Genomic DNA, 17,294 nt, shown 5'->3' on the forward strand with positions numbered 1-17,294 from the left:
GCAAACTTAATTTAAGAATGTTAATCAACTAATTATAAGCAAATGTCCCACAAAAATCAAGATTCCAAATTTGTCTGTCACGATAAATAATATCTTCACATACAAGTTCTTCAATTTTATAGGAAAGAGAGAAACTAGCTATAGTAAACATTAAGATTAAATCAAAGAAGAAGAAAACCATACATAGTTCCTAAGCTCTTCTTGCAGATGCTTAATCAAAATATTGCTTTCCTTGCTTGTACCTTCATTGACTGTGAAAGATGCTAATTTCTTCTCTAGTTCACTCTTCTGGCATAAACACTGGAAAGTAACAATACCACCACGAAATATAAAAACATTTCAGTCATAATACTATTAGAAGATGATGAACAAAAAGAAACTTATCAAATAAGAAATAATGAAATATTAACAAGTGAAACAATGAAAAAATAAAGTACAAAATAATACTGCAAAATATGAAAAGATTTAACTTTGGAATTATTTAATTTGGAAACATGACTCTTATAAAAAAAAAAAAATTAATTTGGAAACATGACTCCACTCTCTCCAGAAAAATATCTTCTCCATGGCTACCTCTACAACCACCACCGTAGATAAGCACTTCCAGTCTCCCATGACAACTATTAAGCAAAAGTTCTCCATCAGAACCGACAAATAGATATAGGGGCTCTCGAGTCAAAATTTCATAAACCACTAGAGACAAAGCTCCCTTCATTTCTATACTCTTGCCTTGTCTAAAATGGCTATGTATAACTTCCTCAACTCGCCTCATAACCTCCCAGAACCGAAAATCTAAATTTTGTAATGATGAGCAAACCATATTGTTTGAGAAGTCTACTAACCGTAAAGGTAGGTTAGCATAAATCAACAAGTTAAAAAAGAAAAGAAGAGGTATCGACAAAATTTTAGTTCCTATTGGAGAAGAAAGAATGGGATGGAAGGCTAGGTATCAAGTAGGACCGTACCATATTAAGATTAGGTTTCTTCCCCCCTGACATATGGGATTTGGAAAATATTAAATTCATAGGTCATGCGTGTGGAGGATATCTTGAAAATTTGTCTGAAACAACATCATGAATGGATATAATGGAAGCGTCTTAAAAGATTCAGAAAATGGGCCTGGTTTTATTTTGATTGAATCGAGATTTCCATCTTCATCCAGAACACATATTTTCATCAAGATCAACCCTTTTTCGTAGCTGATAACCACTTTAGTTATATGACCAACGTTCCTGGCCCAATCCTGTCGATGTGAGACTTCAATAGAGGGACACAACGACCAAAAAATGATTGCAAATAGGTACCTTGATAAACCCTATGGTAGACACAAGTTGTACCTCAACAGAAAAGCTTGGCACCATTTTGACATTTCCCTTCCACTTTCTACTTTTTCCCTATACTTGCTTGAGGTTGTATCCTAAACCTAATGCCACTTCATTTCTTCCCTCAACCCTAAATCTTAACATAAAACCCTTACTCATAGACCTCTTACCTCTTGATTATGCATTCTCTTTACTCGACCCGACCTCCTTACTAAAAGCCCTAACAGTCATTAACTAAGATACCTGACCATCCTATATCGTCACCAACACCAAGAACTCAACCTTGTCCATCAAGAAGATTCTGACCCTGATACTTTGCCTTCAGTCCCTACCCATCTTCCTTCCCCATCTGAAACCATCAAACCATCAAACCATCAAACCATCCTCCTTGGCAATTATCCCCACTGACAGGAGCTTTATGTATACTAGTCCTCTGATGCTTGACGAATCCAATTGGGATAAATTCTCCATGATAATGATCCTCAATCTTTGGTATCTTCAATCTACCTTCACCACCTAGTCCCCTTGCTTGAAAAATGCACTTTTGTATTCTTCCCACTCCATCAAAAACAAAGATGTCCAAAACCATCAAAAAGCAAACTAAATACGTCAAGGAACTAACCAGACATGTCACTACTCTAAATTATAGGAAATCTGCCTCCAAACAGGCCGAAGGTAGGAATTCATCGTCTTTATGGTCATTATCTAATCAAATTTTCATGGATTGGGATCATGATGGAAGTAAGCTTTTGTTAAATCCCTCATCCTCAAGCATAATCCAACAGTTTTTATCCTTTTAAGAATCAAAATTGGTGTTTGCCAATAGGCTTTCAAATCCCTTTGGAGCTCTCATCAAAATGTCGGGTCCGCCTTAGATGTTGTTGGTTCTTCCGCCATAATCATTACTATGTGGAGCCACCAATCCTTTGTGGCATTAGAAGTTACCAAAGGTGAATACTCCCTCTCAATTCATATTTCCCTCACAGGTGGGTATTACTTTTTGGTTGTCAGATATTTTCCCCAACTAATGGGTATTATTTTTTGGTTTTCAGATATATACTAACATTATAATTAAAAAGAAATGGCACCTTTTTGGCAAGAATTTAGTTATCTGTCTTTCCTATATTCAGTTTTTTGGATGTTGGAGGTGATTTTAAAGTCACTAGATGATCCTTTGAAAAAGCCAATGTAGGTCGTACAACAAGAAACATGACTATTTAGCTCCTTCCTTCAATCTTCCTCGTTGAAGTTCCTCTCCAAAATGGAAGGTACACATGGTAAGACTAACAAGAATATCTCGTTTTCACTCGGATTGACTAGTTCTCTATACCAAAAAAGGTGATTGAAATTCAACAAATGCATTGATTAAAAAACTTGTAAGACCTACTTGGATCACTTTTCAATCCTTTTTAACCCTCCGACGTACATCTTCCTTGAATCCTCCTCGTTGAAATTCCTCTTCAAAATGAAAGGTACACATGGTCAAACTAATAAGATTATCTCGTTTTCACTCGGATTGACTAGTTCTTTGTACCAGAAAATGTGATTGAAAATTTGACAAATGCGTTGATTAAAAAACTTGTGAGACCTACTTTGAATTACTTTCCAATCCTTTTAACCCCCCGACATTCATCTTCCTTGAATCTTCCTCATTGAAATTCCTCTTCAAAATGGAAGGTACACATGGTCAGACTAACAAGATTATCTCGTTTTCACTCGGATTGACTAGTTCTCTGTACCAGAAAATGTGATTGAAAATTTGACGAATGCGTCAATTAAAAAACTTGTGAGACCTACTTTGGATCACTTTTCAATCCTTTTAATCCTTCGACATTCATCTTGAGGTCCTAATCCCTTTCAATTTGAAAATATGTGGTTACAACATTCTTCTCTCCTCCCTTCGGTGGAGCCACTAAACAAGTGGAAAGAACACCATTCTTAGAGGCTAGTCAAGTCGTGGTTTCATTCAGAAACTTAAATGACTCAAAACTGTTATTAAGGAGTAGAGTAAGAATGCATTTGGCTGCATCATTACCCAAAAGAATCAGCTTATGTAAATTTTCCCTCATTGAAATCATAATAGAGGAATTAGGGTATTTTCTTCCTAAAAGATAAGTAATTCTTTGAAGGAGCAACTTCTGGTGTTGCCAAGGAAGAGAATTTCAATGCAAAAATTTCGCTCATGCTCAATTTTATCAAAGAACCTATCAAGATCTATATTTGAACAATGTTATTATAATTTCCTCTGGTTCCGAGTAGAAAGCTTGCTCCTTTTGTAATTTAATCTTATAATGAAATGTTTCATACCTAAAATAATAACAGCAATAGTATTATTAATGTTGCAAGTCTATTAGACTGCTGTCTTTTCTTACTTTTTTTAGAGAATTACATGTCCATTTTATAGGGAGAAAGGCTAGCTAAATCTAAATCAATAGATAATCTAAATTCCCTAAATTCTAGGTAATCTAAATAAATCCCTAGATACTAGGTAACAAGATAAATCTAAATAAATCTCTAATTACTAAGTAACAGTATAGATAAAATTAACTATTTCCCTTGTTGAATGGGGTTACACAAATATTCCTTAAATCAAGGTTTTTTCTTCAACATTCCCTCTCAAGCTGAGGAAATAGATATTATCTATTCCCAGCTTGGATACTAACTCATGAAACGTTGAGTTATGAAGTCCCTTGGTTAGTATATCTGCTAATTGAAGCTGAGAGGGCACATAACTAATGCATACTATTCCCTCCTCTAATTTCTCCTTGCTAAAATGTCGATCAATTTCAATATATTTTGTCCTATCATGCTGGATAGGATTATGTGCAATATTGATGACTAATTTGTTGTCGCAGGGACCTTCTCCCTTAATTTGTAAGTCATCAAGAATTATCTTCAACCATAAGAGTTCACATAGCTCTTGTGCAATACCTAAAAATTCTGATTTAGCAGATGATCTAACCACCACATTTTGCTTATTACTCCTCCATGTTACGAAATTACCTCCAAGAAAGGTACAATACCATGTAATAGATCTTTTGTCTACTATTGATCCAACATAGTCAACATCAGTGTAAGCTTTCAATGCAAGGAAATTATTTTGTTTGAACAAAATTCCTTCTGAAGTTCCTTTCAGATAACGTAACACTCTATATGTTGTATATGTTGTATGAAGGTGAGGCTCCCGCGGATCATACATGAATTGGCTAATTACACTTACTGAGTATGAGCTAGATATATTAGTTTTCCCACTAGTCTTTAGTACATTTCTCTGTTCACTGGAGGTTCTTCTTTTGACTCACCCAATTTCTGATGTGGATCCATTGGTGTTGGTGCAAGTTTACATCCGTTTTTCCCTGTTTCCATTAATAAATCCATCACATACTTTTATGTGATATGAAAATGCCCTGGGTGAGTATGCTACTTCAATACCTAGAAAGTATTTTAGCCTTTCAAGTTCCTTGATCTCAAATTCTTTCATCAATCCCCTACTGATTTCACTTTCTTCTTCTTCATTATCTTCAGTGACTATGATGTCATCTACATACACTAGAAGCACTATAACTCCCTTTGTTTCTGAGTGCTTGATAAAGAGAGTGTGATCTCCTCAACTTTGCTTATACCTAAAGTCTTTCATCACCTTTGTGAATCTTCCAAACCACGGCCTTGGTGATTGTTTTAGTCCATACAAGGCTTTTCTTAATTTGCATACTTTACCTTGTGTTTTCAAATCAAGGAGGAATGTCCATGTAGATTTCTCATCTAGATCGCCATGAAGAAGTGCATTCTTGACATCAAACTGTGTGAGCTACCAATTTAAGTTTGCAGCTAAGGATAACAATATTCTTACGTGTTAATCTTTGCAACTGGGGCAAATTTCTTCTTTCATAGCATCCTGTCATCCCCTTTTGGATTCAGAAACTATTTTAGGTATAACAATTGAATTTAGACTCACAATGGAACTTTTGTGTAATGAGGATAGCCTTTCAAGAGACATGTAGTTTGATAAGGGGTACAAGGGTCATTTTGTGCATTCTTTAGTAGGTTTCTGGAGAGCTAAAGGTCTGTCATCTATTGGCACCTATGTTGCATCTTCATTGTGAGTAGAGTCGGATGTTTGAACTTGTATTGATTCTGAAATGACTTTCCTTCTGGCATGTACTTGAGAGAACAACGAATCTAGTAATGGAGGTGGAACATATGGTTTAATTGGTAGCTTGAGAAATGAATACATTGCCTACCCCTGCAATGATGGCACTGGTTCCATTTGCCATTGTAATTTTTCGATTATTCGAGCATGGTTTATATGCTTTAAAATATTGGGAGTGAGGAGTTATGTGGTCAGCTGCACTAGAGTCTATAATCCAAGAATTATCCAGGTTCATCTCTAAAGAATTTATACAAAAGGTGAATGAAGACTTACCTGAGATTGTCAAGGCTTTGGAGCTCGATATTTTGTTGAGGGAGTCCAATAATACCCACAATCTCATAATCTCTTCACAATTGAATCCACTAGTCTCCACAGTTTCTCCATTCATCGTTGGGAGGCTTTCCATTCAACTTCTAACAACTCTCCTTCGTGTGTTGTGGTTTCTTGCCGTGAATACACCATTACCTTTGTTACTCTTCCATAGGTAGTCTCTTCCATTGGTATGCATTGGGTGGAAGCACTTGTGGAAATCTATGCGGATATAGAAAGGGCCAAATGGATATGGAGGATATGGATATGTGGTACTTATGTTAGATATGGGGAAAAGATAAAATGTGTTAGATATGGACTGATAGAAATTTGGCTTGCAGTGGGCTTGTTGAAGAGTTTAAGTTAATATTGGGCTTAGGATTTGAAAATAGTTGGTTTGGAAACTGAAGCGAAAACCCACCGTGGGTTAGGATTTCAAAACAGTAGGATCTAAAAAAACGGGAGAGTGGCTTGGGATTTCAAAGCAGAGCCGGATTTGGAAGCAAAGCAGTGACTATTGGATATTGCGGTTGGGCTTGATGAAGTAAGGAAAAAAAAACATGTAAATGCTTGCGGAAGTATTGCGGTGATGGAAGGCTTGAGGTGATGGAAGGCTAAATATTCTTGCGGTGATGGTTTGAATAAGCTGGTAGATTTGAGGTAGCTTGCAGAAGCATAGGCAGAAGCAGAGTTGAGTAGAGGCAACTTTTTTTTCTTCACAATTGGAATGAAATTGGTCAATCTGAATGGAAATTGGTCAATCTGAATGAAAATTGATCACTGTGACGCAGCCTTCAAATGAAACTTGATCATGATCGATGATCGGCAGGAATGAAGGCTTCAACGATTGAGTTAGGGTTTTGGTTCTAATCAAAATTTTCAAGATAGAAAAACTCTGATACCATGTTGCAAATCTAAATTAGAGGGCTGTTTTTCTAATTTTTTTAGAGAATTACATGTCCCTTTTAGAGGGAAAAAGGCTAACTAAATCTAAATCAATAGATAATCTAAATTCCCTTGATACTCGGTAATCTAAATAAATCTCAAGATAATAGGTAACAAGATAAGATAAATCTAAAGAAATCTCTAATTACTAGGTAATAATATAAATAAGATTAACTACTTCTCTCGTTTAATGAGATTATATTAATATTCCTTCAATCAAGGTTTTTTCTTCAACCATTATAATAACCCCCTAAGTTGGTCTAATAACCATTAGGGCAAGCTAAAAAGGGGTAAAGGACAATGAAGTTTTATGGGTTCAAACTCCATAGGAGCCACCTACTTAAAGAAACCAGTTAAGGTATACACATTGCAAGTTTAATGGATACTCACAATATAAAAGACATAAAAAGAGAAATGTTGAATTACAATAAGGTAGAATAAGAAATAGAGAATAAGACATCCTAGTAAAATTCTCTCAGAAAACATAACACAAATAATCACGAAGGCAACAGACCTCATTGAGTTGCTTCTTCAAATCTTCCAACTGCTCTTTTAGTAGCTCAGATTCCTTCTCAGCATTACTAGCTCTGCAAGCCATCTTTTCCAGCTACAATAAAGATCATCAAGACAAAGTTAAACGGTTTAGTCTTCCATGATGATCAAACAAATGTGATTGACATTTTATAAGAGAATTTTATATGTTCAGCAAGAATTCTTTCGGGGAATGTGATTGATAAGTGTCAACTTACATCTGCATTTATCCTTGAAACAGAAAGTTTTGATTCTCCTTTTAACTGTGCAAGCTCGCCATGAAGACGCTTCCTTTCTCTTTCTATGCTTTCAGAAAAATGGTTTAATTTATCTTCTAAGAGTTTAGCTTTCTCTTCTGACAATGCAATTAAAGACTCAGCTTTCATCCGAAGGTTTGCTTCATTTTGCAACTTTACCTAAATTCAAAAAGCAAGAGATTAATAGAGCATCATGTACGGTTTTAGTGACCAATATGATAAACATGTACATAATGATGATTCTGATGCAGAATCTGATATCAGTTTGAGAAGTGTGGATTCAGAATTACGGCCAACTTTTTAAAAAACAAGAAATAACTTCTCACTAATATAATAAAAAGGAATAAATGTTCAAGGGATACAAACTCCCAAAGGGAATGAAAAGAACAAGAAAAAATACAAAACAGTAAATACATCCACGTAAGGATTTAACCATGAAAATAAATCAGGAAGGAACAAAGAACTTTTCAATATCTTCACCCGAAAGACTTGGAAAGCTAGCCAACAAAAACTGAAGCTATGAAAAAGGCCGCCACCAAACACTTAAAACCAAAAGCTACTACAACCTTCTGATGAAAATCAAGAATCGACCTCCAACTTTGCAACCAAGCATACGAATCAGCTGCAATGCTCATATAAATTAAACAAGGTCAACAGACCAACGAGCTCAGCCTCCAAGAGAAATGGCCATACTACTAATTTTGAGTTTAAGGCTGGAATGGCCAACCCACAACAAAGTTTGATCTAAAACAAGATAATCACTATAAAATAAAACAAATATTTCACCGCCTAATTGAGCAAATTGAGGACTACCTCTGTGTAGAAACAATATAGTTGCAAAAAGGAAGGCAGAAAATGTGATACAACATCAAGTTGGCTGAAGTATCCAAGAGATTTTGATATAAAAAGGAGAAAGAATCTCGATTTCAGTTTCAACTCTAAAAGGAGGCTTTTTTTTTTTTTTTCTTTTGTCTTCGTTCTCAGCATTCCAAATCTTAAATCTTAGCGTTCCAAATCTTAAATCTTAATAAGAACGATCTTGAAGGAGAGACTTCTCAATTATTGTCCCACACTCTTGGAATTATCAAATAAGTTATCTCATTATTTCAAAACCAAAAACCTGTCAATTAATTAATGAGAAGATTCATCCCCTAACCTTTCGTATACCTTTCCACTAGACTTTCTATCAACCAAGCCGACCCTTTATAGGAATGCCCAAGATCTTGAGTATTCCTTGATATTAATTTCATTGAAATGATAACAATAGGGAGCAGCTAAGCTTTTATCTGAGGCAATGTAGGTGGAATTGCCCGCATCTGAAACCCCAAGCTTCAATAATAGAGCAGAGTTTACTAGGAATCGACAAATGGACGCTGTAGGGAAAGCTTCTTTGAACTGATCATGGATGTAAAATACGTGAGTATGCAATGAATAAGATAAAGAGGTGTGTGTTACATTTTCGACCCAAAAGAAGAAGTTTCAAAGATGGAAACCCTATGTGTAATCATGTGCAAAGGAGAAAAAGAAGCAGATCGAATCCCTAATTATAGTCATTTGCAAAGAAGTGAAGAAGATGAAACGTTGATGATGGAGAAGTTGCATTTGTGCATTGAAGATGACACAACCCATTTTTCGACCTAACCTGTGTGCTTTCTTCTGTCCAGCCCACATGGTCAACCCCTCTAGACACAAATTTGGGTTTTTCAACTCGAATTTTAGAGAACCATCCCAATATAAACTTCCTGAATATGACCCAACTCATACCCCAACCAACTGACTTTATTTCAAACGAGCCTAGGATGTCATTTTTCCATATTTGTGACATGGGTTTTGCTTCATTAAATTCGGCTGATGATACGGTATCAGTTCTACACGATTCTTCCACCAATCTCTCCAAATTTCACACTCGACATTGTTTCAAATGGGTAAGTGATTAAAAGTAGGTTTTTTTTAAGGGTTTGTAAATTATTTACAATGAGGAAAAAAGTATTTTGAGAGAAAATTTTCAAATCATCAAAAGAAGCAAATAGATTTGACTCATCAACTATATTGATATGGACCAAGAGACATCAATCATACAATATACTTCAATGAAGATGTGAAGAAAATGCTGTTGAAATTATCAAAAGATATTTCAATTCATGCCACATTGAAGAAGAATGAAGCTTCATAGTTATAAATTTTGGGTGGATCATAATTTAGTGTGATTAAGAGTTATGGTGTTTCTTTAATGTATTTTAAGGCTTATTTACATAGTGGCTAATTATAGTCCTAAAGTATACATAGTGGCTAATTATGGTCATAAAGTATACATAGTGACTAATTATAGTCACAAAGTATGAATGTTACAAACTCTTGAAATGTCTCATGTAAGGTCAAGGGTTTTACTTTGAGGCTATATAAAGCCATGTATGTTATTTTTGTAAGGAAAAATAGAGTAAAAGAAGCATTTGTGCTTTTCTTTATACAATGGCTAAGTTTCTTTGCAATTTTATGTAGTTTAGGTTGCATGTAGAATCATTCAAGGTTCAATCTTACTTGTGGAGTGGTTCGAATCTCAAACAAATGTTATTGATGTGGTAATCCGAATCTTACTTCTCTTGTAGTGATTCCACATCATTTATATTGTTTGGCAATTTGGTTTCTTCTCCTAGTCTTCTTTTTTCTTTTTAAACTTGAGAACGAGTTCTCTTTTTGGGTGGGTTAGAATTAATGTAGGGAGAAATGAAGGTAATCTAGATCAATCCACTTTTTACTATCTTTCGCAAATTATTTCCACATAAATTGATTCATAATAAAGATTGGAGTTTAGACCTCGTGGAGAAAAATCTCATCTATCCTCTTAGGCTACACCACATTGATCTCTATTTTGGATCAACTTAGAAGAGGATTGTAAAAGTCCATTGATCTTTAAAAAATTTATTGTTTTCCATGGTTGACAACTATCTTTATGTTCGTTTCCTTATTTCTTTTTTGTTTCTTTAGTTTTAACTCCTTTGTAGAATTTGTGTCCTTCGAACTTTCATTCAGTTTCATTATATCAATGAGAAGTTTTTTAGTTAAAAAAGACAAAAACTTACAATAAAAAATACATGGAGGCCTTTTTTGAACCATGAGTTAGACTATTTTTTGTTTGGAACCATCATGTGGTAATGAATGCTTTTCCAGTGCCTATTGAATGAAGCATTCATGACCAATCAATTGGCGGCTCGGAATTGTCCACTTTGTTCAATAAAGAGAATGAGGAATGGGGAACCATCATGCAGTCAAAATCGGTCATGCATTTGTGGGACACTATTCAAATTAGCTCAGTAATTGAAGATAAAAGTCTCCTCAACATAATTGTTCACCACCTTTTGGTGACTTATTAGTTCAATCACCAGATTTTTTGCAATGCTTCAAAGGAAAATCCAGAGATGGCAACTACAATCATTAAAGAAACGTCTTTTGGTGATTCCCAAAGGTTGCTCGAGTCTTCTAAGTCTTTAAGCATTCAAGAGGTGAAGAATTGTTTTGTTGCACCTTATCTTCATTACTACACTCGAAGAAAGGTGCATTATTCTTCAATTTTTCCAACCACCGCGGATAATACATTCCATCCAGATTGTATTAAAGAAACTGCTTCTAGCCTTTTGGCTCCATCGATCAAGAAAGTAATTTCTCATATTTGTAGTAGACAAGATTTTATTGTATTAGATTTTGATGGTGTTTTCACTAAAGGAGTATTTCATTTTTCAAAGGATCTCACTACTTCTCCTTCCTCTCACATTATGTTGATGATTGTGATGATGCATCTGAAGTTAGTTTGAGTAGTGTGGAATCTACTTTTAAGCTTATGGAAATTATAATTGATGATATTGGTGTACAAGATTCTTTTAGTTATGATTGGTATCATTATTTCAAGAAACAAACAAAGAGATTCCTCATTCCCTTCATTCAACAATGCCTATCAAATTTGCTTCTCTTATTGAACTTGTGGCCTCGAGATGCATGAAATTCTTCCATTCAACTCCCAAGACATTCGTTGTTGAAATTTGATTGCTCTATATTGCATTTGTGGTTTGGGTTCAGTGGTTCTTGCTTGATGTTTTGAGGCTCAATTCTGCTTTTATCCCTAGTGGTTGTTCTTTTTGGTTAGAGCTCAGATCTTTGAGTTTTTCCAGTTTTTTTGTTCAAAGTTTTTAGTTCTCAGGCGTTGTCTTTGGTTCCATTTTTAGAGTGCAATCTTTTGCGTTGAGTTTGGTCCTTGAGGCTCTCTTTTCTAATTTATTTTTGTACAATTTGATTGGTATTTCTCATATTGAATGTTATTTCTATATCTTGTTCTTTTTTGGTTCTCTATAGTGGTTTATTTTTTGTGTTACGTTGTGTTCTATTTTTCACTTCCTTGAAGAATGTGTATTTTTTAGTATTAGTCTCTTTTCAAAAGAGACATCTTAGTGTCTGGAGTACGAGAAATGGTTCTCAAATGGACCTTGGACTGTTAGTTGACCATCAAAAAATGATGTAGCAATCTAGTTAAGTGATTTTATATAGGTCAGTTGAATATTTTATTAAGTTACATACTATTTTTTAAGTGAGCTGGCCGCCCTCTGCTTTTCTATCTCATATTGTTAATCAATCATCTCCACAACCCTATTGTCGCTTCCAAAACCCAATTAGGGTTTGGAGAGTTTGGTTGGCTTTGTTTAGTTGGTTTTTTCCTCTCTTTCACTCCGCATGGGAGTTTGTATCTTGAAGTTTTTTATTCTTTTCATCTATTAATGAAAATTTTGTTTCTTTGATTTTTTTATTTTTATTTTTTAAAAAAAAAAAAAAAAGAACCAATGACTAAAGTGAGAAGAGAAAGTGCTCTCCCTCCGTGTTCTCCTCAAGGATAGAAAATAAGAACCAACCAGCTAGGAAATAAAACTCTTTTGGTCGTTGGGCTTGAAATTCAAATAAACATACCTCCAGTTCACTGCTTATTTGCATTTGCTTCTTCAATTGTTCCCCGGAATCATTAATTTCTTTAATTAATTGCTCTTGCAAAACCTTTTCACGTCCCCTTGCAGCAGCAAGTTCTTGCTCTGTGTATAATAACTGATCCAGAAATTTTTTTCTCTCCGATTCTGCGACAATTACAATGACAACTCAAATCGGCAAGAAAAATTTTTTAGATCAAATATTGAAAACTAAAATGAAAAGTTACATGGAAGTAGAAATAACTTACCTAGGAAGAAACCAGCAAAGAACTAAAACAAAAACAGATACCAGCCCAACTAAATGATCAAAACAAACCAAACAAATCATTCACCTTAAGGTAAACTCCATCCTAAAAACAAGTAAGTACAAACTGAAAGATCACACAACAATTTTTTTTTTTTTTTTTTAACAAGTAACAAACTTTTCAATAATAAATGAAAAGAAAGAAAAAGGCCCAAGGATACAAACTCCTAGTGGGAGTGAGAACAACCAACAAAACCAATAAAGAACAAATTCCGTAAATTATAAGAAACCTAAAAAAGACACTGAAGAGAGAAAGTGCTCGATGGAAAACAGCCACTGAAATGAGGTGAAAAACTAACACAGAAAACCGATAAACCAGAACCACTGAAGCTAAGACCAACTCCAACGATGTGTAAGATCAACTCCTGAGCCACTGCCCAGAAGACAAAACTTGGAAGAAAAGGTCATGAAGACACCAATAGGAGAGGGTGCTCCAACTTTACTTCAAAACATCAAAACTTTACAAGGAACAATGAAAACAAACCCCTATTCAGACACAGGACCTGCTTACGGCAACCTTAAAAAATGAGAAAGATCCTCGATACTATTTAAAAATTCCTTTGGAACTTCCATATAGATATATTTAAACTTTGAAATAACACTTGAGGAACTTCCCCATGAAGAAGGATAAAACACCCCTACTTAGGTTGGAATTTGAAATAAGAGAAGACAGTAATAAAGAAAATGGAAGACAAGGAAAGGTCCCAACTCACAATATCAAGACAACCTTCAGCTAAAATTGCTTCCAAGGCAAGTGTAAGTATATGTTCTAGAAACACTAATACTACTCAGTAAAAGATTGATAAGAGACCAGCATCTTCAGTTTGAGATTTTTTTTATAGGAACCTTCGTTTGCTGTTGATGTTATTTATTTTAAATAGAAATATAATTTTAAATGATAGGTCCAAAAGGAGGAAAAGTGTTCAATCATACAAACTCCCAAATGGGGGGGGGGGGGGGGGGGGGGAATAAAACACCTAAAGAAACAACAAAACATGACCGTACACAGCCCAAAAAACAAAACCAACTTCAACAAACTCCGAAACAAAAATCCAAAGAGAAATATCAACCAAAGGCACCCACTAGAGACAGGCTTTTGCATTAATCTCATCCAAATCAACGCCACAGCTCCTTTAAAAAGAAAATATTGTTCCTTTTTCATCTACTGCATTGTCAGGAAGGAGAGGAGGAGACTTATCAGACAGATTCTTTGAAGGATATCCAATTTCTTCACAAAAATGAGTACATAAAACCTTTTCAAACGTTACCTCACCAATCAACCCAAAAGCTTGAGCTGATAAGTTATGATAAATTTAATTATGTCAATCATCCAACATTTTCCTTCACTTGCAAGCTTACGAATTTGAAGAAGGCCCAACAAATGAAAATCAATATTAATTGGGGAGGGAAATGATACAATAGGGGTTCATACACAGGACTTTTCTGATACCATATAGCTAGGTATGAGAATAATTTTCTAATATATTCTTGAGTGAGAAAATAGGATTATTTATACAAGAGGGATCCTAGCTATCGTTATTTTCTCACTGGGATCCCTCTTGTACAAATAGAGTTAAATTCTTCTTTCCTCACTCAATGACATAATGATACAAGAGGGAACCCAACAATAGAATAATTTCCATGAAATTTGCAGTCTCTAGAACGCCCCCCCTCCCCCACACACACACACACACTCTCTCTCCTCACTCCCCCTACCTCACTGATTCTAGCTTTCAACCGATTCAGGCACAAGTCTGTTTAGCTCCAGTTTCTTATCCGATTTTAGTTATTTTCATTTTAAGTCCTGGAAGTTAGTAATTGCAAGATCAACATTTCGTTTTTTGGTTTAAATCTGAAAATTTTTATGAGGAAGGTACACAAGCAAAATGATGATACCCCTTTCTCCACCACACTTGAGGTGGTTTGAAAGATCCATTGTTAAATTGTTGCATTGGCCAAATCGACAGTACTTCTCCAAGCAAGCTTGCGATTATTCATGTACTTCTCATCCGGAAAAACTCAAGTCTCCTACAGGTTGTTCATGAGATGTGTTGTTTGGCCCTCGTCAAGTGGCAGAAAGTACATTCAAGTGTCAATGGGCTTTTCAAAGAAGGGATGGTTTACATTTTGGAATTTGTTAAATGTTTCCCTACAAAGTTTGATAACCTTAAATCTAAGACAAAACCTTTATCTCAGCCAATACAATCTAAGACATCTGGAGCTATTAAAACTTTGGCTGGGTGTTTGCAAGAAAGACACAGATCCAAGGTTTTTTAATACGCCAGATAAAATATCAGAGTGGCAGCTTTCTCAAGGTTCTTATTGGTAAGAAAAATCAAGAACTGTTTAATGAAGGAAAATATTTTTCAACTTCTTAAATCCAAAGGCAAAGCTCCTACGGATCAGTGTGGTCAAAGTCATCCTATCAGAATTGTGGTTGAAGAGAATCAGAGAATTTTTCAAAATCAGCGCCTTTCTTGGTTTGGCAGATTTGAATCAGCGCGGTTAAAGTCTTCTTGATATTCTCAAAGATTATTGCTGGATAGTCTTATGGGGTATTTGTCTTAATTAGCATGCCTTAGTCTTATGGGGTATTTGTCTTAATTAGCATGCCTTTATTTCTGCTTTATAGTTTTTTTTTCTTCGTAGTGTTTGGTCTTTATTTCATTTTTTTATTGTTTTTTCACTCTTCATTGGAGTTTGTATCTTTAAAGATTAGTCTCTTTTCATTTCCTTAATGAAAAGTTCAATTCTTGTTTATAAATATGATATATATATATATATATATATATATATATATATATATATATATATATATATATATATTATCAGCAATAGAACAGCATTCACTTTCCCTTAGGAGAAAAGCGAGCCTTCAAATTCCCTAGCTCAATATTTCAAAAGTCTAGAAAGATGTGGATAAACTTTCCCATTTTTTTTCCCGGCAATGGGAAGAGGATTCACTTTTGACAGGACGCTTGGTTTGGAGATTCTCCTTAAAAATTGTGGATGCCAAGTCTCTACAATATCTCTTTAATCCCTTCCTTATGGTTCTGTAGCTGATAATTGGCATAATAGTTCTCCTATTCCAAAAGATTTTTTATCGGCCTTATGGAAGTCAAAATGTCCAAAGAGAATCAATATTCTTATGTGGATGGTGATTAATAATAGATTGAATTCCTCTCAAGTTTTGCAAAGGAAGCTAGCTTTTTCTTCCCTCATGCCATCAATGTGTTTTTGTGTTCTTTGGCATGAGATAACCTAAATCATTTGCTATTTGGCAACTCATTCACTTCATCTTTTCTTTTCTTTTTTTTTCTTTTTTTTTTCTTTTTTTTTTTTTTTTTTTTTTAACAAGAACGAAATGTTTCATTGAAGAAATGAAAAGAGTCTAATGGTCAAAGATACGAACTCCACAAGGGACTGAAAAAGAGAAAGTGATAAAAGAAAGCAATAAAATTAAACAATCAATCACTCAAAATAAATTATAAAGACATTCCAATTGAAGGCAAATATCTTCTAGAGAAAATCCAGCAAAATCCTATGAGGGAGAACACCAAGAGGAAGTTTTCAAACGGACCAATTCAAATCTGTAAAGTCAAGATAGTTGCTTTCTTTTTAAGATTATTTGATTTCTTTCCATCCACAATTTGGATATTGAATAAGGAGGGCAGCTTGAGCCAACAAGAGCGCGAGTATGAGTAGCCAAAAAATAAATGTTTGAGAGTGTCCCATTAGACAAAGTAATTTTTTCACCTTCTACCGATAGCTAAACACCCTGATCAGCAACTATCCCATTTACTTGCCTTGCCAGAATACCACGAGTTTTTAAAATTCTCTCTGATGCAGTCTTATCAAGTTTAGGGATTTGACTTGTTGCAATGCAATCTCAACAGATTTAACCCCAGCAAACCAAGAAAACTGGGTATGAAGTGTTGATGTAGTTCCATCTCCACATCAATAATATGCTCAATCATAGTCTCTGAGGGTACAAAATCTCGCAAAAAATTACCCATAACTGCTCCCAAGCACTTTCTTGAAACAGAAAATCACTGTATTTTATAGCCCACATAATGATCGCTAATCTTATTCATTCCAAAGATGTTTTCTTTCTCTAGTCATTTAGACCCGAAACAATTGTAAACTAACTAATCATGTCTTGTTGAAAAGAAATTTTAACCCAAAATGTAACCACCTTTTTGAACTTCCAATGCTTTCAACTTGCTGTCATCCCACTTGATTAGCATGCCACCTGAACCGACAATGGATTTCACATTCACCTAGCTCATATCTTACAGATTCCATAATAAGTTGATGATTTTCCTATTAAAAAAAAAAAAAGCCAACCTTGGTTTCTTGAATAAGATATCAGGACAATGGAGTTGTAGGAATTTCTTCAAAATTGAACTTTTTTGAAAAAACTCCCAGATCCCTGATATTCCATGACAGAACTTTCATGAAAAAACGAGAAATAAAATGCATTTTTAATTCTTGTTATGAATCCTCATGGAA

The 17,294-nt window shown here is 34.8% G+C and overlaps 1 protein-coding gene across 1 annotated transcript in view; it reads right to left on the reverse strand.

The window, feature by feature from the left end:
• The window catches only part of MAD1 (mitotic checkpoint family protein), a 36,056-nt gene that overhangs the window by 11,527 nt on the left and 7,235 nt on the right, over positions 1 to 17,294 (reverse strand). Inside the window, exons 3-6 of the mRNA XM_023674506.2 lie at positions 12,465 to 12,625; positions 7,476 to 7,673; positions 7,241 to 7,333; positions 184 to 300 (exon numbers count right to left, since the gene is read on the reverse strand). Coding sequence (XP_023530274.1) covers positions 184 to 300; positions 7,241 to 7,333; positions 7,476 to 7,673; positions 12,465 to 12,625 — 569 coding nt within the window. The remainder of the gene's footprint in view (positions 1 to 183; positions 301 to 7,240; positions 7,334 to 7,475; positions 7,674 to 12,464; positions 12,626 to 17,294) is intronic.

Source organism: Cucurbita pepo, chromosome 1 (genome assembly GCF_057944985.1).
Source record: "Cucurbita pepo subsp. pepo isolate OVF chromosome 1, ASM5794498v1, whole genome shotgun sequence".
In the NCBI taxonomy this organism is placed as follows: Eukaryota; Viridiplantae; Streptophyta; class Magnoliopsida; order Cucurbitales; family Cucurbitaceae; genus Cucurbita; species Cucurbita pepo.